This window comes from Elephas maximus, chromosome 8, assembly GCF_024166365.1.
Source record: "Elephas maximus indicus isolate mEleMax1 chromosome 8, mEleMax1 primary haplotype, whole genome shotgun sequence".
NCBI lineage: Eukaryota > Metazoa > Chordata > Mammalia > Proboscidea > Elephantidae > Elephas > Elephas maximus.
In genome coordinates, this window is record NC_064826.1 from 93,219,226 (window position 1) to 93,242,182 (window position 22,957).

Consider the following 22,957-nt stretch of genomic DNA (forward strand, 5'->3'; position numbering starts at 1 on the left):
AAGTGAAGCACGGGGGATTTTTAGGGTGGTGAGACTATTCTTTATGATATTGTAAAGGTGGATACATGATATGCATTCGTCAAACCCAATAGGACCTGAAAGAACAAAGACTGAATTTTAGTGTACAAAAATTAAAAAAAAAAAAAAAAATCATTTAACAGAATGGGGTATTCCAGGATGGAATGCAGAATGTATTAAAACAAGCTAACTGCATTACAAATGTAGGAGCAACCTCACTTTTCCCTTGTGTGGAAAAAAAGGCTGACCTAAGCAACTTCAGAAATGAGTGGAGTCTGTAAGACTAAAGGCCAAAGATGCTGTAATAAGCACTGTGTTTCAGTTGATAAATTCATTTCCCAAGGAGGTTCAAGTTATAATTCCCTGGTGGCACAGTGCTTAACGCTATAGCTGCTAACCAAAACGTCGGCAGTTCAAATCCACCAGGCGATCCTTGGAAACTCGATGAGGCAGTCCTACTCTGTCCTATAGTGTAGCTATGAGTCGGAATAGACTCGATGGCAATGGGTTTTTCATGGGCTAAACATATACACTGGAATTGAACAACTAAGTAAATGAGTGGCAGATGGTGGGAGCCAGGTTTCTTACTGTTGGGGTGGGAGTTTATAGATAAGCAGCGGGAGGAGGCTAGAATGATCCATGTGATAATGGATTAGGGTTGGAGACAACAGTATGGACTCATGTAGTTTACTAAGCGGTTACACATTGAAATATTTATAGCTATGTGTATACAGGGATTAGTGCACACACATATTTCCTTACTATATGAGCTGAGAGGGTCTAGAAGTAATGACACCAGATCTCGATTTAACAACATTCTCCAATTAAAAGAAACCACAGTTCTACCTATGGGGCAGTTCTACTCTGTCCTACAGGGTCACTATGAGTTGGAATCAACTTGATGGCACACAACAACAACAACATAGACTGTACAGGCTAGTAGGATGGTTACCATGTATCTGAAAAAAGCATCCACATGATTTTTTCATTAAAAATATGAATTCACAAATACCATTTTAATAGTCTGGTGAAAATTTTGTTGAAGAAACCCTTTTTGAGGTACATACCTTGTGTGATTTAGAAAAGAGATTCCTTTCTGAAAAGGTAATTGTGCATTTGACTTTATATATTTAGAATAAAGGTAGAAGAAACCAGTTCAAAGAAAAAAGAAAAAAATAATCAGAGACCAGAGTTCTAAAGAAATGGCTGATTTTAGGACTATGGCAGAAAATATACAAGATGAGCTCAGAGCATCTTGTATTTTCAGAAAGTAAGAAAATGAGCAAAAACAAAACAAACAAAGAAAAAAACATAATGATGGAACAGAGAAGCCAAGTGTAAGAGCTCCCAATGAACAAAGCTGGAACAATTTGAGCAATAAAATAAATAAAGCAGAATTAGATTATAAACCAAAATGTAAAGTAAATATCCACAAGTTCATACTACTATAAATAAATGATTGGATAAATAAATAATTGTGGGAGAATAGAAAAATATCCCATGCAGCAGAATTCCAAATAATTTATAAATAGTCCACCCTCAAGGCGATGAAGCATAATTCCCCACTCCTTAAGTGTAGGCTGCACATAGTGAATCCTTCCAAAGAGTTCAGTACAGAAAGGGCGGACAAGGGTAGCTTTCCAGTGGAGAAATCTGACAAACACTACCTCAGTCAGGAGATCAAGGTTATCACCAACGGTGATGTGTCATGTTGATAGTGTATGTACCCTTGATATGATCTGATGAGAACAGCACTTTGTGGTCTTCCTCCCAAAAAGTATGACCCCAGTCTAATCATGAAAAAAACAAAACTATACAATTTCCAATTAAGGACCATTCTACAAAATGCCTCACCAATATGCCTCAAAACTGTCAAAGTTATCAAAAACACAAGGAAAGTGTAAGAAACTGTCCAGCCAAGAAAAGGCAAAGGAAGCCTGATAACTAAGTAGAATGCAGTATCCTGAGTAAGATCCCAGAACAGAAAAAAAGACACTGGATAAAAGATAAGGTTACCTGAATAAAGTATGGACTTTAGTGAGTAAGAAATACAAAAAAAAAAAAACCTGTTGCCATCGAGTTGATTGACTCACAGCGACCCTATAGGACAGAGTAGAACTGCCCCATAGAGTTCCCAAGAAGTGCCTGGTGGATTCAAACTGCCGACCTTTTGGTTAGCAGCCGTAGCACTTAACCACTACACCACCAGGGTTTCCTTAATGAGTAATAGTAGTAGTAATAAGATACATCACCTAACCTGCAGGTCTATAAACAGAAGAAGGTTAAGCACTGACAGATTCTCCCCCTTCCTTGTCCTCACCCAACCCACCTGCCCTACTTCTTCCCCTTCTTGATTCTGTTGAAAAGTGCTCAGCCAGTGAGACAACTTAAAAGTGAATAAAAATATAAGCATGTTAATATGATAATTAAAAAAACAAGTTGGAGATAATAATCAGGAAAAAGGTGTGAATGAGCAGAGCTGGTGTCGAGCTGGTGTCTCAAATGTTAGCTCTCAAGGGTCAGAAGAATGTGTGATGCCCAGGTGGGTCAGCTTGAAGTGTCAGGCTGGGGAGACAGACCTGCTAGATCACTGAGGCTGCCCTTGTGAAAAAAGAGCTCTTCCAATAATGGGAAATGTCATGGTATTTACAATCGTAGCAAAAGGTTAGAAACAACTTAGGTGTACAATCCTTGGGAATCGGTTAAATAAATCCTGGTACATTCTTGAAATATACTACAGAAAAACCTGCAAAAGCCAGAACCTTTAAGGCGGAAACCTGTCAGAGGAGGAAAACTCAAATATTTTCCACGAATAGAAAAGAGTGACAGAAAAGTGGTAAGAAGGCACCCTGTCAAGGGTGGAAAACTCACAAGACCTAGAAAAACAAGGCAGTCCCATCAAGTTCTCACAGGTTTCACTGTATAAAAAAAGATCTATGTGTCCATTTATTAACATAAATAGAAGTTCATGTAATAATGTTAAGTGAAAAAAGTAGTATATATATATATATATATATAATCTTATTATTATAAAAATATATAAATATGTGAATAGAGAAATCTGGAAAAACAGTTAAATCATAGCAGTAGTTATTTCTTAGTAGTACAAACATTATTGATATTTCATTTCTTTTTGGTTGTTTACATTTTCTAATTTTTCTATTACAATATTAATTTTAAAAAAGGAAACATACTACAAAACTTTCTTCTACAGAATCATGTATCAGAGCTATGCTACAAAATCATATATAACAGAAAGTTGGTAAAACTGCTTTCACTTTGGGTTCTAGTACTAGACATCTCAGAGAGCCCATAACTGAGAACACTTTTCACAGCCTACAGATTAACAGTCCTTCATTAACTTCTTAGAGCGCCTACTGCGTAAAACAGAAATCCCTATCTTTATGGACTTCCACTCCAGTAACGCCCTCTGAAACCTGTGACTGACTTACAGGACAGTGTTCAAGTATAATAAGCAACACTATTACTACAGTTCCCTAATGCCCACATCAGCTTGGCCTTTTGACTTGGCCTAGGAGTCCCTGGGTGGTGAAAACAGTTGAATGCTCCACTACTAGCTGAAAGTTTGGTGGTTCAAATCCATCCAGAAGCACCTTGGAAGACAGGCCTGGTGATCTGCTTCCAAAAGAGCACAGCCGTTGAAAACCCCACGGAGCAGTTCTACTCTGCACACATGGAGTTGCCATCAGTTGGAATTGACTGGGCAGCAACTACAAAAACAACATGTAGTAAGGACTTTCAGCAAATGGTCCCGTAGTGACATAATCAAATATATGCAGAAGAACAGAGATCTTTTTTGAGATCTCAGAGTGCTTAATTCTGTTTTTTAGGATAAACGAGGGATCACAGCACAAAACAATCTAGGAACAAATATAAAAACAGTTCTGTTCTCCCAGAGAATGGAGTGGAGGCGAGAGTTTCAGATTAAAAGCCGGCTGTTGCAAATGTCTGGGCTAGCTAATGCATTGCTCTTCAAGCCACAGTCCCTTTCCATATTCATCCCATTTTCGCTACTCAGCATGAACCCAGCCAAAGTATTATTGAATTTCCCACTTCTCAGCATGAAGAAACATTTACTGTTTGCTGGAATTCTGGTTCAGAACAAAAACTCTCCTTGCCACTGGAGTCGCTGCAAATAGAGTTGAACCTGCTGATAGAGATCGGCTCCCAACTGAGATCGTGGAAATGCTTATATGCCTGCTGTCACCCTAATTCAAAATGTGGAGGAAAAATCCACGAAGTGCTGTTTTGTATGCATTCATTACCTTTCCCGCTCTGCAGGGGAACGTGATTTGATGACAGGGCAAAACAGCAGAGTCAAGAGTGATGGCGCCATCTTGAATTTAATGTGGACCATTCCTCTGGAATGTTGGTGTGGACTCCAGGGGACTCTGCTTCATTATCTTCAGGTTATTCCTGAGGTAGTGGAAGAGCGCTGACCTTCCCCCTTTCCCACAGCTGAACCTAGCCAGCTCTGTTACAATTCTCCCTCTGTAGAGAAGAACCAAAACCAGAAAGAGGCCCCCCCCACACGCTTGATTATCAGCTAGCCGGACACTTCTTTCCCTTGGGGACACATTCAAAAAGTCTGCTCTCACCTCTTAAGGCAATTTCCTTGGAGAAAATCATCTAATTAGCTAATGAAGATATGGACAAAGGCGCATATCTCTGCAGAGAGACAGAACTTGGCAAGTTCAATATCTATATTACTTTCAAATGTGCTTCGGGAAAGAGAAGTTTGAGACAAAAATTGACACATCATCACCCTTTATTATACAAATACACACAATGTTGTCTTTTTTTTTTTAATATAAGAGTTGATTTTTAGGAGGTTTGAATTCTCATCTGTTTAACTTTCACTTTTTCATAAATACCATGATTCCTCCCAAAGGTGTCTATGACCTACCCTTCTTCCTCCGTCATCACCATCACAGATTTAACTATCTGTCTCTCACTCTCCCTCTCTCTCTCTGAGACCATTTTATATGCTGGCTTATTTTGGGGGGGGAGGGGGTGAAGTAGTAGCGGGAGACTTTTGCATAGAATTATTCTTCTCCAGAAAATAGATTCAGATTACTCATATACCAATTTAGTATATTTGTTAGCTGTTAGTTATTTATTAAAACATAAATAAGCACTCAGTTCCTTGATCAGTATTATTTATACTACTCTCCTATTACCCAAGGAGTCCCTTGGTGGTGCAATTGATTAAGCACTCAACTACTAACTGAAAGGTTGACAGTTTGAACTCGCCCAGTGGCGACTTGAAAGAACGGCCCGGTGATCTACTTCTGAAAGGTCACAGCCTTGAAATCCCTATGGAACAGTTCTACTCTGCACACACAGGGTGATCTTGAGACACGATCAACTCGATAGCAACCAACAACAACAAACTTAAATCAGTATCTTCATGACAAGACTTCTCAGAGCCTTAAATAATGGCTTTATGCATTGTGACTCTTAAGAACAGCCAATAGCATGTAGTTTTTCTCACTTTTATTTGGCTAGGGAACCCCCTTTATCAGGGAGCATGTCAGAGAATGTTCAGCAGAAAATTAAATTAATTTGCCGAGCATTCCAGTCCGTCCATGGTTTGTACTAAGTGAAGGGAGACCAGAGAGAACAGTCACCAGTCTTCATCTAATCTCTGGCCTGCTTGCACTCCCCTGAGCTCAGTAATGATTTCCTTTAGAACCCTTTTCCATTCCTTTGATCCCCAGTGACTCCAGTGTGATCTTTTGGAACCACCAACTGCTGTATGATAGCATCTTCATACAGAGAATTTCTGAATCTGGATTACAGAGCATTACCTCAAATGGCACCAACTTGGCCTACTCTTCACTTGGAAATAAATTCTAATACAGGCAGATTTTTTAAAAAAGGAAGTGTTGGACATGTTTTCTTCTCTTTCCAAAAAAAAAAAAAAAAAAAAGCCATAACACAATTTTTGGAGAAGACATCTCCATCTATGGAAATTTTCTATCAGCACCGACAGTATACACACACACCAACATATTCAACACATACACTAAACTAACAAAATGAAAAATAATCATTTATTGCCTCTTAAATGTAGTTTTACATGAAGAGCAAAATCCCACTGCCATACGTTGCATTTCTAAAATCAGTCTCTGTTTGTGGTGTCTGCCTGAAGGCTGATGGAAAGTCCTTAGAAAAATGCCCACAATCATCCTTGAGTTTTGAATTGCAAGTGGTTGGGATGTTAACATCGGCTTCACTGAGGATGGAACAATTTAAGAACTGAGCCTATGATTTTCATTTCAGGAACTGCTATGATAAAATAATTAAATAGCTAATGTACATTGTGTACTAACTGTGGTTCTAGGCACAATGCTAAGAATTTAACATGATGCAGGCTTTAATCTTCCCTACAATCCTATGAGGTGAGCATTATTATTACCACATTTTTGGATGAGGAAACTGAGGCTTAAAGAGTTTAAGAGCCTTGCCAAAGGTCACACAGCTAGTATGAAGGGGTCTACATTCAGATTCAAGCAGCCTGACTCCAGACTCTTCCTCCCATATTTAAAATAACCTTGGGTCAAAGTTCAAAATACATTTTAATAACTACCATAATAAGTTAAAAGAGTCAAGTTAAAATTATACCTCATTTATTCTATTAATATTTGAGTATATACTTGTGTTACAGACTGGATTGTTGAATGTACTTGTTAGTAGCTCTAATCAAGGTTTCCCTAAAGCAAGAGCAAATCACCCCCTTAATACAATTTGTGGAGCCCTGGTGGTGCAGTGGTTAAGAGCTGTGGCTGCTAACCAAAAAGTCAGCAGTTCAAATCCACCAGCCGCTCCTTGGAAACTCTGTGGGGCAGTTCTACTCTGTCCTATAGGGTCACTATGAGTAGGAACTGACTTGACAGCAACAGGTTTGATTTTTGGTTTTAATACAACTTGTGGTAATGGCTCAGGAAGGAACTTCATAAAGGTTCTGATTTATAATTCACTCAAGTAATTGATTTTATTTCTTTCCTCACCTACAGGGCCCAAATGGAATGTCAACAGATATTCTGAGAGCAGGGCTTCCAGCCAGTTTGCTAAGGTTTGAACCCCTGCTGAGAATGTGCATCTCTAACAAGTTCCAGGGGATCCTAATGCTGTTGGGTAGGGACTAATTCTGAGTAGTAGTACAGCAGTGGTTCTCCAAATTTATTATACATAAGAATCACCTGGGAATCTTGTTAAACTGTAGATCCTGATTCAGTATATCTGGAGTAGAATGTAAATTCAGTTTGAAGCGCTGTCTGAAAGTCTAAGCCAGTGGAGACAAGGAATTCAGCCAGATGACCACAGGTGACTTCCATGATCTTGAGTGAAATTAATTCAAAGTTGGTAGTTCTCAGCCCTAGCGACATATGACAACCACCTGGAGAGCTTTTAAAAACCCTGATGCTCAGGTTGTACCCCAGGCCAATTAAAACAGAATACCTAGGGTGGGACTAAGGCCTCAGGAATTTTTTAAGTTCTCCAGATAATTCCAAAGGAGCCCTGGTGGCACAGTGGTTAAGTGTTCAGCTGCTAACCGAAAGGTAGGTGATTTGAACCCACCAAACCCATTGCTGTCGAGTCAAATTCCGACTCATAGCAACCATATAGGACACAGTAGAACTACTCCATCAGGGTTCCAAGGCTGTCATCTTTACAGAAGCAGACTGCCACATATTTCTCAGGAAGAGTGGCTGGTGGGTTTGAACTGCCAACCATTTGGTTAACAGCCGGGCACTTAATCACTGTGCCACCAAGGCTCCTCCTGTAAGGATTACAGCCTCAGAGATCCTATGAGGCAGTTCTACTCTGTCCTCCAACTCACAGGGTCACTGTGAGTTGGAATCAACTCGACAGCAACAGGGTTTTTTTGGTTTAGGTAATCCCAGTCTGCAAACAAGTTTGTGAACTACCGTTCTTATCTCTCCAACCCTTTCCTTCCTCATAGTCATAAAGAGGCAATAATAATACTCTGCACACACAGGGTTTTATAAACTGCGAAGAATCATCCAATGCTGCTGATACTTTGACCACGATGACAAACTCCTTGACTGGGGGGAGTCCTTTTATTCATCTGTTAAAGTCACTGTGGTCTTCAAAATTATACATTTTTTCCTCTCTTCTTTCCACTATATTTTGTTCTTCCTGTTGGGTCTACTGTGAAGACAGGTTCTGGGAAATGGAAAAGCATTTTTTTTGTCTGAGAAAACAAATTTGATGCTATCATTTGAGGACTGTAAGCAAAACCACACAAGAAGAGCCAGCCCTGAAAGTCTGCTAACCTTTTCTAAATAAATATAAACACTTGGAAAACAAACAGGATATTCATGACATCTGATGCAGAGTTAAGAGCAAGAGTGTTAGTGATTGAATTTTGTCCCCCAAAAATATGTGTTGTATATCCTAGCCCCTATAGCTGTGGATGTAATCTCATTTGACAATAAGGCTTTTGTTATGTTTAATAAGGTCATATCAGTTTTTTTTTTTTTTTATCAGTATAGGATGTGTTTTAAGCCAATCACTTTTGAGATATAAAAGAGCAGATTAAGCACAAAAGAAGGAAGACACGGGGGAAGACCCACAGCATCTGAAGATGGAGGAGGCAGGCCAGTCTACAAGCCCAGGAACTCAAGGACAGCCAGCTAGAGAAGCTGAGACAAGGATTTTCCCCCACATTGAAGAGAGAGAGAGCCTTCTCCTGGAGCCAGTGCCCTGAATTTGGACTTCTAGCCTCCTAACTGAGGGAAAATACATTTCTGTACATTAAAGTCACCCACTTGTGATATTTCAATTATAGCAGCACTGGATAACTAAAACTAGATAACTGAAATCGAGTGCCATTCAAAGCAAAGCAAAAAATATATCTCCCACATTCTAAAATAGTTAGGCAATTTAAAAATACGGGGGTTCATTTAATCACTTTGAGCAACACCTAACCATGACTGTCAAGGAGTACCAAAATCCCAGATGGAAAGTATGACTTAAACAACCAGACAGGATGGAAGGGGTTTCAATCCCTGAATTCTAATCTTGGCATAATTGGGAAAATGACAAGATCACTTTTGATTCTTAAGATTCGTTGTGTATATTATGCTGAGCTACAATAACTCTTGGAGTCATCTTCATGGGAAGCCAATTCCTAGTCTTTCAGATGCTGAGATAGCCCTTCGTGCTTCATCCCCTAGACAATTTAACCCTATGAGGATAGGAGCAGTACCTATCAATCCCAGTACTGATACCAGTAAGTAGGGGCTGAAAAATATTTCATGAACGAATAAACTACACTCCATCAGACTCATTAACCTTTGTAAATCTCCCACTTAATAAAGAATAAGTAAATCTCTTAGAACGTTTACCAGCTGGCAAAGTTAACTGGAATCTAAACCAAAACCAACCTGTTGCCGTTGAGTCATTTCTGACTCACAGCAGCCCTATAGGACAGAGTAGTACTGCCCCACAGGGTTTCCAAGGAGGGACTGGTGGATTCGAACTGCTGACCTTTTGGTTAGCAGCTGAGCTCATAACTACTGCACCACCAGGGCTCCATTCGGAATCTAGTGAGCCTAATATTTTCCCTAGCTTCATTAATGTCTTGATACCTAGATTTGCTGCCTATGTTTGTTCAAGAAGAATGTCAGTAAGTTCTTCTTTTAAGTTTCAGTCACCTTTGTTTCACATAAATGCGACAAATTCAGCTCATTCTACAGGTCTCACTATGTATATATAGAGAAGCACTGAGGGGTAATTTTCAAACCCCACCCCCACACACGCAAATAAGTGAAAGGAGAGGAGCCATTAAATAAAAATAATTAGCTCTGTTCTTATCCAACAATGGCTACCTATCAAATGCCCTGCAGCCCTGAGATTTAATGCTGAGGATATAAAAAAGAATAAGAAAGCCCTCCAGCAAGGAGATAGGAATCTTTAATTTAGGTCTTCGTTTGCACTTTGTTTGCCCTGGCAAGCACAATGTGCATGATGCTTGCTGTTTCAACAGAGAAAACAATTTTGGAGATCATGCAAATTAAGTCTTTTGTTTGATTTTTTTCTCATCAACAAGAGCAGTTTTCCACATGTGCATGCGAAGATGAGAAATGTAAGGCTAAATCAGTAGCTCTATGTCTTCTGTCCCCACTAACAATGGCCTTTATGAGAAGAAGTCTGTAAAGATGAATTTCTTCAGGGTTTCAGAGCCCCAAAGGGCAAAATCAACACGTAACAAGTGAACTCTGATCCAGTGCACAGGAAGAATGACAAATGCCATCCTTTATACTGAACTCAAGGTAAAAGAGTTGTAGAGAGACCACTCTATCAAGCCATCACTTAAAAGATAGTGCAGGGTCCCTCCACACCCCAACTCTCTGCTTGAAATTTATGCACAGCGATTGATTTAATCCCCAAGCAGAGTACACGTGGGAAAGAATGGCTGTAACTACATGGACTACTTGACATCAGTCTTTGCCCACTGGCAATGAATCTCAGAGCAAAGAGCACAGGCTTGGGAGTCAAACTGGCTCTTTAAATCCTGGCTCTTTCACCTTCTGACTGCAAGCTATTTAATCCACTTGTGTCTCAGTTTCCTAATCTGTGAAATGGGAACAATAATGCCTTCCTTAGAGGGTTGTTGTGAGGATTAAATGAAATAATACATGTTAAGAACCTAGCATTGTTCCTGGTATTTGGTAGGGGTGCAATACATATTGAAGTATTTATCGTTAAAAACCTGAAGTAAAAAAAAAAAAAGGGGGGGATCAGAAATGATCATTTTTGAAGTTAATCCTTCAATAACTTACAATACGCTTAATATTTTTGTTTCAGTAAGAGAAATATAAGGTTCCTAAAATGTCTTCGGACCTCAGAGCTGGACAGTTCTCTTCTGAGAAATCCTCTGGATGACGTTTTATCCGTAGTCCCCTAAAACAGGACACACAACAAGATTATTGCAAGCCAGCGGGCATCTAAACACACAAACTGGTTCTATAGCAGGCAGTGGAGCTTAGAAGCAAACCCACATCTACTGCCAACGCTACCGTGCACTCCAGCAGCAGCACACAGCAAGGAGCAATCAGCTATGTGCATCTACGGTACTGTACCTTTCCATTTAAGGAGCACTTCCGGAACGTGATGGGACTGGGGAGCCCTGGGCAAGCTGCTCGGATGGAAGTCACTGACCAGTCTGGATCATTGGCAGTCATGACTGCAACTGGTAGTGAAGCTGTGGGCCACTCTTCCTGTGAGAGCCAACATTTATGGCCCACCCATGGAGCTCGGTTGGGTTCACAAACCCTATGGCGCTTTAGGCAAAGTTGGCTCTAGGAAAGAACTGACTGCAGGTGCTATTATTTTATCATACAAAAGTCACTTTGCTATAGATGTGAGAGGAATCAAGGTGATGTTCCCAGGGTGGTTTTCTGGTGCTGGAACTCCAGGATGTCCCCTTAGGTAATTTTGGAAACTACAAGAGCAGCACTTTAATCACGTGGTCTCTGGTGGCTTCTGGATTGAGACATCTTACTTGCAGAATTTTCTTCATACCTGAATTCTTATATTCCAACATCCACCTCACCCAAGAAGTCCAAAAGGGAGAACATGACATTTCTTTGACAGATATGTGAAATCATGAAACCAAACAAAATTATCTTGGAAAACAGCCACAGATTTTTTCACTTAAAAAAGAACTTTCTTTCAAATAATTTAAGCAAACATAAAAGTATAAATAATCATAATATAGCAAATACTCATGGACTAGCCATATGGTTTAATGAAATCTTAATATTTTACATATCTGCTCAAAAAAGAATTTTAAAGAGACTAAATATCACAGGTAGAGTTGAAGTACCCAGGATATCCCTCCAAGATACTTCCCTCTCTCCCCAAAGAAAACCATCATCTGGAATTTGGTGTTTATTATTTCCCTGCATATATTCATGTCATTATTGCATTTTTATCCATAAAAAATATGTAATATTTTTGCTTGTTTTAAAACTTAGTATAAATTGTATTCAATGTTATATATCCTGGTGCAACGTGATTTCTTGCTTAACACTGTGTTAAGCCTTGTTTCCAAAAAAATGGAAAACAACTGAAATGTCCAATAGGGTAATAATTAAATATCCTGTGGCATATTTAAACAATAGAATGCTATACAGATGTTAAAATGGATGAATTTTTTTTCCAAAGAGCCAGCTTTATATTTGCATGGCATTTCTTTGCCATGCATATTAGCGAACTTTGTGTGTGTGTGGTTTTTTTTTTTATGCTGTGTTTTTAAAAGCAACCCAAACACCAAACCCACTGCCGTCAAGTTAATTCCGACTCATAGCAACCCTATAGATGGAGCTACATTTTGTTTTTCTTATCTAATCAGATAATCTCTGTATTTCAATAGCTGAGTTTAAGCCATTCGCAATTATTGTTATCGCTGATCTTCTGGATTTATTTCTACTGTTGAATTTTGTTTCATGTTTACCATCCTTTACCTTTGCTTCTTTTTTCTTCCTTCCTGCCCTCTGTCAGCACATTTTCTATATTCCCTTTGTTGCCGTTGTTCATTTGGTGATTGAGATGCTACAGGGTATATTTCAGTTATTTTACCGATGATTCTTTGTGTTACGAAGTTAAAAAGCTCTGACCAAAGATAAAATCAATTTTACCACTCTTTAACTCCCTACTGAATATCCCTCCTTCCTTCTGTTTAACACAAAATTAGGACGTTATTTTATAGTCAATGGCTACTCAAACTTATCACCATAGTGTATGTATTTGTGTGCTCACCATTAATTCCTGTCACCACACTTTCCCTTTGGGTTCACTTTTCCTCTTGTTAAAGCAAATGGCTTAATATGTTCTTTTACAGAAGGTCTGTGGGTAGTAAATTATGTCATTTAATACCTGAAAATATTTTTATTTTGCCTTCATTCATGATTAATAATCTATCTATTTTAGCTATTACAGGTTGCTTTATTTTCCCTCATCGCTTGGAAGATGAAACATCATTGTCTTCTGGAATCTACTGCTGCCAATGAGAATTTTACTGTCAGTTGATTGTCATTTTATTTTAAGCAACCTGCTTGCAGCTCCCCTGATCATAACCAGCTTATTGTAGCATTTATGATTTTCTTACCCTGGACGTAATTTTGAGCAATCTCCCAACAATGTTTTTTAGGTATGAATTTATTTTCATTTATGTATGGCAGTTGGGGTGTATATTCTAAGAATCTGAGTTTTTCATCAATTCTGGATAATTATCAGCTATCATCTCTTGAAGTACTGCTTGCCCAACACTCTCTCCATACCCTACTACAAAACCTGAGAGATGTTTTTTACAGCCTTTGTATCTATCACCCATTATCATCCTTTTTTCTTTTTTAAGTGAGATAGAATTCACATATGATAAAATTTACCCCTTTAAAGTGTACAATGCAGTAGTTTTTAATATATTCACAAGGTTGTGCAATTATCACTACTACCTAATTCCAGAACATTTTCATCACCCCAACAAGAAACCCCCTACACATTAGATGTCACCCCCAATTCCTCTCTCCTCCCAACCCTGGCAACAATTAATCTCCTTTCTGTCTCTATGGATTTGCCTATTCTGAACATTTCAGATACATGGAATCATAAAACATATGGCCTTTTGTGACTGGCTTCTTTCACTTAGAATAGTGTTTTCCAGGTTTATCTATGTTGTAACACGTATCAGTACTTCATTCTTTCTTATTGACAAATAATATTCCATTTTTTTTTTATCATATGGAGATACTACATTTTGTTTATCTATTCATCAGTGATGGACATTTGGGTTGTTTCCACTTTTTAGCTGTTATGAATAGCGGTGCTATGAACATTTGTGGACAAGTTTTTTGTGTGAACACATGTTTTCACTTTTCTTGGATATGTAGGTAGAAGTGGAATTGCTGGATCATATGTTTAATCTTTTGAGGAAATGACAAACTGTTTGCACAGTGGCTGCAACATTTTACAATCACACCAGCAGTGTATGAGGGTTCCAATTTCTCCACTATCTCGCCAACACTTGTTATTGCCCCTTTTTTGATTACAGCTATCCAAAAGGTTGGTAGTTCCAACCCACCGGCTTCTCCTTGGAAACCCCATGGAGCAGTTCTACTCTGTCCTATAGGGTTGCTATGAGTCAGAACTGACTCAACGGCAACGGGTTTGGTTTTGGTTAATATCGGGTCACTGTGAGTTGGAATCAACTCTATGGCAATGGGTTTTTTTGGTTTAGTGGGTGAAAGTGGTATATCATTGTGGTTTTGACTTGTGTTTTCATAATGACTAATGATTTTGAGCATCTTTTCATGTGCTGATTGGCCACCTGTATATCTTCTTTGGAGAAATGTCTATTCAAGTCCTTTCCCCATCTTTTTATTGGGTTATTTGACTTTTTATTATTAAGCCATAAGAGTTCTTTACGTATTCTGGATGTTGTTGCTGTTGTTAGGTGCCGTCGAGTCGGTTCCAACTCATAGTGACCCTATGCACAACAGAACGAAACACTGCCCAGTCCTGCGCCATCCTTAAAATCGTTTTAATCCTTGACCTCATTGTTGCAGCCACTGTGTTAATCTACTTCACTGAGGGTCTTCCTCTTTTCTGCTGACCCTGTACTTTGCCAAGCATGATGTTCTTCTCCAAGGACTGATCCCTCCTGACAACATGTCCAAAGTATGTAAAACGCAGTCTCACTATCCTTGCTTCTAAGGAGCATTCCGGTTGTACTTCTTCCAAGACAGATTTGTTTGTTCTTTTGGCAGTCCATGGTATATTCAATATTCTTTGCCAACACCGCAATTCAAAAGCATCAATTCTTCTTTGGTCTTCCTATTCATTGTCCAGCTTTCACATACATATGATGCAATTGAAAATACCATGGCTTGGGTCAGACGCACCTTAGTCTTCAAGGTGACATCTTTGTATCCAGACATATTCTGCATACTAGACTCTTATCACATATATGATTTGCAATTATTTTCTTTCATTCTGTAGCCTGTCTTTTCATCTTCTTGATAACAGCCATTGATGCATAAAACATTTTAAAATTTTGGTGGAGTCCAATTTATCTTTTTTGTTGTTATTGTTTATGTTGCTTGTGCTTTAGATGTCCTATCTAAGAAACCATTGCCTAATCCAAGGTCATGAAGATTTACACCTATATTTTCTTCTAAGGGTTTTATGCTTCACGTTCTTTCTTTTTTTTATTTGGTTCCCTTTCTATACTATGTTTGGATTAAAGTCCTCAGGACTATCTTCCAACATTTATTCTCTTTTAAGTTATATTCCACTGTGAATTTACCCCATCAATGAAGTTTTTCTTCCCTTCTTAAATTCTCACTGAATATATGTTTGCTTGCTCTTTTAAATTTCTGATTTTGAATTGGTCCTTTTGCTTATCTGTCTGTACTTATTTTGTTGCTGTGTGATTTCAGTTTATTGTTTTTCAAAGACTATTATTTCTCCCTTTGGTTGAATATCCTAAAACTTGGTATTTTAAAGTTCTGATAGCCTGCACCAAAAATGAACTTTATCCAGAAGAAGGTCATGCTCCAGTTGCTGATTTCTGTGGCAGACTGTATTACTGGTACCAGTTCTACACCCCACCCTGAATCCATGGCCCCTTTTCAGGGTAACCCTGCAAGACATATTTCCCTACTTCTTGACTTGACGTTTGACCATATGGCTTGCTTTGGCCATTCCGTAAGGTGTGTGTGACTGTGTGCCAGTAACTTGCTTAGGCCACAAGAAGCCCTTCATCTTTCTGTCTGTGTCTTTGCACCTTTACATTTCCATAAGAGGGGCATGCCCAGGCAAGTCCTCTGGTCCCAGGAGGCGTATGAGAGATACACGGAGAAGGGCCAAGTTCTCTTGCCCAAGGCCAACCTACATCACCTGACCCTTAGATGTAGAAGTAAGTCCAGCCAAGCAGAGCTTAGACCAGCCTAGACCAGTCAACCCCACAGATCATAATACATGATTATTTGTCATTAAGTTTTGGTGTGGTTTGTTATGCAGCTTTTGTTTTTGGCCATAATTAACCGATATTACTTTGTTGCCTTATCCAATTAGCATTAGATGTCTTCATTGAATTTTGGCTCATTCTAAGTAGAAGATATTTTGGCTTTGGGTTCTGTCTCTCTTTTTTGCTCTTCCTGCTCTGTTTAGATTTGTGGTTACTTCCACCCGGCCCCTTACAGCTTCTATTTCAGAGCCAGGACTTATAGTAGCATTTTACAACTGATGTCATATTGAGGATGTTGCAGACCCAATTCCAAAGCTAGTTTGGTCTGCTAGAAAAGCCACATCACTGTCCTCCCACCTCTCTAGGCCAACAGCTTCCTATTAATACTATTAAGCTGTAGCTCCAGCTAACAGGTCAGCAACAACTTTTAGCCTCCCCACCTCAGGCCCTGTAACCCCAAGCAGTGAGCCTGGCTCTGGTCCCAGTGTTCCATGGAGCACGTTTAGTTCTGTGGTTTGTGGGAGTCAAGCTCTTGGTGACCCTCGCAGCTCCCGTGGCACAGCCCATGTGTCACAGGACTACCATCCTGCCGAGGCAGTCTGCATAGTGCCTAGTAGTTTTACTTCGTTTCTGGTCCCCAGAGGTATCTGTCTCTGGCACCAGCTTTTTTTTTTTTTTAATAATGTATTTATTTTATCCATTCCTGTATAGGGTCACTACGAGTTAGAATTGACTCAATGGCAATGGGTTTGGTTTTGGTTTGCTATGTATTTAGAGTAGAGAGGTGTGTGTCAAAGAATGAACTTACTAGGCCATCTTGACTGTAATTCACAACAGATGTTTTCATCTCTTAATGACCAAATTGGATTAGCCTGCAGCTTATTGATTTGATTACACTGTATTTAGCCATGTAGATGGTGGGAGTAGAAAATAACACCAACCTTGAAACCCCCAAATAGGTCCATTCAGTGACTGTTAATCAAAGGATTTTTTTTTTTTTTTTTTTTTTTTATTTAATATGGTTATGTCTTCCTGATCAATTGTCCCTTTTATCATTATATAGTGTCCTTCTTTATCCTTTGTGGTGGATTTAAGTCTAAAGTCTATTTTGTCAGAAATTAATATTGCTACTCCTCTTCTTTTTTGCTTATTGTTTGCTTGATATACTTTTTTCCATCCTTTGAGTTTTAGTTTGTTTGTGTCTCTAAGTCTAAGGTGTGTCTCTTGTAGGCAGCATATAGATGGATCGTGTTTCTTTATCCAGTCTGTGACTCTCTGTCTCTTTATTGGTGCATTTAGTCCATTTACATTCAGGGTAATTATAGATAAATAAGTTTTTAGTGCTGTCATTTTGATGCCTTTTTATGTGTGTTGTTGACAATTTCATTTTTCCACATACTTTTTTGTGCTGAGGCGTTTTTCTTAGTAAATTGTGAGATCCTCACTTTCATAGTGTTTGACTTTATGTTAGTTGAGTCGTTACGTTTTTCTTGGTTTTTGTCTTGAGTTATAGAGTTGTTATACCTTTTTGTGGTTACCTCATTATATACCCCTATTTTTCTAAGTAAAAACCTAACTTGTATTGTTCTATATCGCCTTGTATCACTCTCCATATGGCAGTTCAATGCCTCCTGTATTTAGTCCCTCTTTTTGATTATTGTGATCTTTTACCTATTGACTTCCATGATTCCCTGTTATGTGTATTTTTTTTTAATTAATCTTAATTTGTTTGTTTTTGTGATTTCCCTATTTGAGTTGATATCAGGACGTTCTGTTTTGTGACCTTGTGTTGTGCTGATATCTGATATTATTGGTTCTCTGACCAAACAATATCCTTTAGTATTTCTTGTAGCTTTGGTTTGGTTTTTGCAAATTCTCTAAACTTGTGTTTGTCTGTAAATATCTTAATTTCGCCTTCATATTTCAGAGAGAGTTTTGCTGGATATATGATCCTTGGTTGGCAGTTCTTCTCCTTCAGTGTTCTGTATATGTCGTCCCATTCCCTTCTTGCCTGCATGGTTTCTGCTGAGTAGTCAGAACATATTCTTATTGATTCTCCCTTGAAGGAAACCTTTCTTTTCTCCCTGGCTGCTTTTAAAATTTTCTGTTTATCTTTGGTTTTGGTGAGTTTGATGATAATATGTCTTGGTGTTTTTCTTTTTGGATCAATCTTAAATGGGGTTCGATGAGCATCTTGGATAGATATCCTTTCGTCTTTCATGATGTCAGGGAAGTTTTCTGTCAGAAGTTCTTCAACTATTTTCTCTGTGTTTTCTGTCCCCCCTCCCTGTTCTGGGACTCCAATCACCCGCAGGTTATCCTTCTTGATAGAGTCCCACATAATTCTTAGGGTTTCTTCATTTTTTTTAATTCTTTTATCTGATTTTTTTTCAGCTATGTTGGTGTTGATTCCCTGGTCCTCCAGATGTCCCAGTCTGCATTCTAATTGCTCGAGTCTGCTCCTCTGACTTCCTAGTGTGTTGTCTAATTCTGTTATTTTATTGTTAATCTTTTGGATTTCTACATGTTGTCTCTCTATGGATTCTTGCAACTTATTAATTTTTCCAGTTTGTTCTTGAATAATCTTTTTGAGTTCTTCAACAGTTTTATCAGTGTGTTCCTTGGCTTTTTCTGCAGATATCCTAATTTCATTTGTGATATCATTAAGCATTCTGTAAATTAGTTTTTTATATTCTGTATCTGATAATTCCAAAATTGTATCTTCATTTGGGAAAGATTTTGATTCTTTTGTTTGGGGAGTTGGAGAAGCTGTCACGGTCTGCTTCTTTAAGTGGTTTGATATGGATTGTTGTCTCCGAGCCATCACTGGGAAACTAGTTTTTCCAGAAAATCCGCTGACTGGTATGCTGGCTCCAGGCTCTGGAAACAATCGCTGCTTCCCCGTATTAGTTCGTTCTCCGTCTCTAAATCTGTGTTTGTTGTTCAGGGTTCGTAGATTGTTATGTATGTGATCAGGATTTTTTTTTTTTAATGCCTATTTATTGGTGGTGGAGTCCCTGGGTGGTGCAAAGAGTTAAGTGCTCAGCTACTAGCTGAAATGTTGGTGGTTCAAGTCCACCCAGAGGCACCTTGGAAGAAAGGCCTGGCGATCTGCTTCTAAAAGTTCACAGCCTTGAAAACCCTACAGAATGCAGTTTTACTCTGACACACATGGGGTCTCCATGAGTCAGAATCAATCCGACAGCAACGATTTATTTGTGGCAGTTAAGAACTGTCTCTTGTATGCTATGATATCAAAGGAAGACTCTCCTGGTGGAGACCTGAGGAATGAGTGAAAGCCAGCCAGGGATGGGAAAAGGGTCATAGAGGCATTTGAGTCAAAGGGAGGCAACATGGAATGTTCCTGAGGCAGGAGGAAGAGGTACCAAGCTGGCCATGGTAATGAGCAAGGTGGAAGGTGTCTGCTAGACAAAGCATAGAAAATTATGTCCAGTGCTTCGGAACTACCCACTCCACCCCTACAGGCAGAACTTGGAGCCCAAGACATCCAGCTTGAGACCAGTCTAGATCGCCAAGCTAAGGCCAAAGGCAAGGTGCTTATAACACCAATTCAGAGGCCCTGAAAATAGTAGGTCTGAACCGGGTCAGCTCTACATGTTCCTGTAGGTAACCAGGATGGCCTCAGTGGTCTCACCTAGCCCAGGAGTGCTAAGACCTTACAAAGACAAGAAAACATGATCACTACACACTGGGGTTGCTTGGTTTAATGCTGTTTTCCTCCTACTGCTCTATAGTCCTAACAATAACCACAAGCAGGGTCAAGACGGAAGGGGCTTCCAGAGGCTATGGAGCAAGGTCTACTCAGGACTACAAAGCAAGTTAGCATAGCTGAAACAAATCCAACCCTAAAAATGAGTGTTTTTCTGAGAATGATTGTTTTCTATGTAATTACAAATTAAATTGAAGAGTGCTCACTCATTCACCTACACCCACTATATTTACTACACTATTGTCAACGAGTCGATTCTGACTCATAGCAACCCTATAGGACAGAGGAGAACTGTCCCATAGGATTGCCAAGGCTGTCAGCTTTATGGAAGCAGACTGACATCTTTCTCCTGTGCAGCAGCTGGTGGGTTCAAACCACTGACCTTTAGGTTAGCAGCCAAGCATGTAGTCACTGCACCACCAAGCCTCCCCCTACACACCCAGCCTTAAATGGTAATAAGCATCCCTGGCAGGCACCGGGGACAAAAAGGGACAATATAGTCCCCACCCTTTAAAATCCATCAATCATTCAGTGAAGGGGAATTATAAAAAATATACATATATTAATTCTACCTACATGATTTGGAGAGGACTGCAAAGAAAATTAGCTAGGGAAGAAAAGGTGAAAAATATTCCAAGCAGAGTGACAAAGCAGGAAAGAGCAAAGGTTGCTCAGAGGATACTGAGTTCGGTGTGGCTGGACTGGGGTGGGGAAGCTTCAGGAATTGAGGTTTCAAACACAGTTTGTTGTCTTTATTAGCTGCTGTCACGACACACCCAATTCCTTGAGACCCCGTGCACAATGGATCAGTTATGGATCAGACTGTCGTAATCCATAGGGTTTGCACTGCCCGATTTTAAGAAGCAGATCACCAGGTTGCTCTTCCTAGTCTATCTTAGTCTGGAAGCTCTGCTGATATCTATTCAGCATCATAGCAACACATGACCCTCCGCTGACAGACAGGTGGTAGCTGTGCCTGAGGTGCATCGGCTGGGACTCGAACCCTGATCTCCTGCGTGGAAGGCAAGAATTCTACCATTCGACCACTCGTGTCCCCACAAAAACATAGCTAGTATATTTAATCTAATTTAAGATGTCATTAACTGTAAGACAGGCTACTATTTTATGTATAACCAAGAAACACACTCCTAGGTAAATTATAACACACCATCGATTGTAAAATACAGTTTCAGGGTGGTTAAAATGCAAAGCAACGTGCCTCTCAGAATGGATGAAATAGTGTAATTTCCAAAAGAAGAAATGCGAAACATGAATTAACATTAGGAAACAGGTTTTTAAAAAGAGAAATATTGTATTTTACACAAACAATGCGTGCCTTCTGTTTGTTTGCCAACCGTGCCCTACCTCCATAGGTGTTTTCAGTAAGTGCCCCTGTTATGCCAATTCTTTTTTCCATGTTGTTGTAAAAAAAAAAAAAAATTATCATAGCACTTAGGAAAATACCTTGTTGGGGAGGGGGTGGTTAGCAAACCAAGGTAGAAGGGGAGCACTATTTGCATAAAAATGTGGTAATATAAATGCAAACCAGACAAGGATATCATTTTTTCTTATCACATTGGCAAAAATTTAAAAATAATGTTCAGCATTAGCCAAGGAATGGTGAAATATTGTTGTTGTTAGGCGCCGTCAGGTCAGTTCTGACTCATAGTGACCCTATGCACAACAGGACGAAACACTGCCTGGTCCTGCGCCATCCTTACATCGTTGTTATGCTTGAGCTCATTGTTGTAGCCACTGTGTCAATCCATCTCGTAGAGGGTCTTCCTCTTTTCCGCTGACCCTGTACTCTGCCAAGCATGATGTCCTTCTCCAGGGACTGATCCCTCCTGACAACATGTCCAAAGTACTTTGGACATGGTGAAATATGCAACCTCCTAAATCGCTGCCTACAGTGTTAAGTGAATACTGCCTTTCTGGAAATCACTTTGACAATAGCATGGCAAGAACCTTAAATATGTAGGCTACTATAGGAAACTAGCCTAACTCCACATTCAGGCAAAGATTTACGTACACGCATGTAAGATTATTCATAATTACAAAAAGAGAACTACATCAATGCCAAACTATCCATGAATATATAAATAAATTGTGCTGTAATCATATGAAATGTTAGGCAATCACTGAAATATTTCTAAAATATTTAATAACATTGGGAAAAGTTCACAATGTAATGGTAAAAATCTAAAAGTCAGGAAAAAATTCTAAGTTAAATATAATCCCAATATAAGAAAAAAAAAAGTAATAAAGACCAGAAGGAGAGGTGACTCTGGTTGGCTCAGAGTAGTAGCGTTATTGGTGATGTTTCTCGTTCCCATAATTTTGATTATTTTTTAAATTGTCTACAGTGACCATGTTTACCTTTTACAACTTCTTAGTCCCTAAACGCCAATGTGTTTTATCCAAGTTCTACTTGCAAAAATTAAATTGTAGTAGCCTATGCTTGGAGATAGCATGACCCATAGATGCCCCTTATATTAAATAGTAATTATACATGATCATCATGAATGATTAAAATTTTCTAATAAATGATAGATGGGTTCTATCACGGATTGAATTGTGTCCCCCCAAAAAGTGTGACAACTTGGCTCGGCCATGAGTCCCAGTATTGTGTGGTTTTCCTCCATTTTATGATCTGATGTGTTTATCCTAAGAGTTGTAAATCCTAACCTCTATGTTGTTATCGAGGCAGGATTAGGGGCAGTTATGTTAATAGGGCAGGACGCAATCTACAGGATTAGGTTGTGTCTTGAGTCAATCTCTTTTGAGATATAAAAGAGAGAAACTAGCAGAGAAGATAGGGACCTCATGCCACCAAGAATGAGGAACCAGGAAGCTCCTAGACCAGGGGAATATTGACAAGAAGAACCTTACCCCAGAGTCAACAGAGAAAGAAAGCCTTCCTCTGGAACTGACATCCTGAATTTGGACGTCTAGCCTCCTAGATTGTGAAAGAATAAATTCCTCTTTGTTAAAGCCATCCACTTGGGTATTTCTGTTATAGTGGCACTAGATAGCTAAGACAGGTTCCAAGAGAGATCATCCCTATTTCTTAGTAGTAGAGACTAGCTAAAAGCACCTACTATGTGTCAGTATCATACTAAATGTACAAGCATTACTGATAATTGGTAATCCTTATCATCAACCAGACAGAGGAGAAAATGGAA

General features: G+C 39.2%; 1 protein-coding gene across 2 annotated transcripts in view; it reads right to left on the reverse strand.

The window, feature by feature from the left end:
- PDE1C (phosphodiesterase 1C) overlaps positions 1-22,957 on the reverse strand; it is a 626,169-nt gene that overhangs the window by 2,121 nt on the left and 601,091 nt on the right. For both annotated transcript variants that reach the window (XM_049894061.1, XM_049894060.1), the window contains one exon: positions 10,915-10,974. In XM_049894061.1, the coding sequence (XP_049750018.1) occupies positions 10,961-10,974 (14 nt within the window). In that variant the 3' untranslated portion in view covers positions 10,915-10,960. The remainder of the gene's footprint in view (positions 1-10,914; positions 10,975-22,957) is intronic.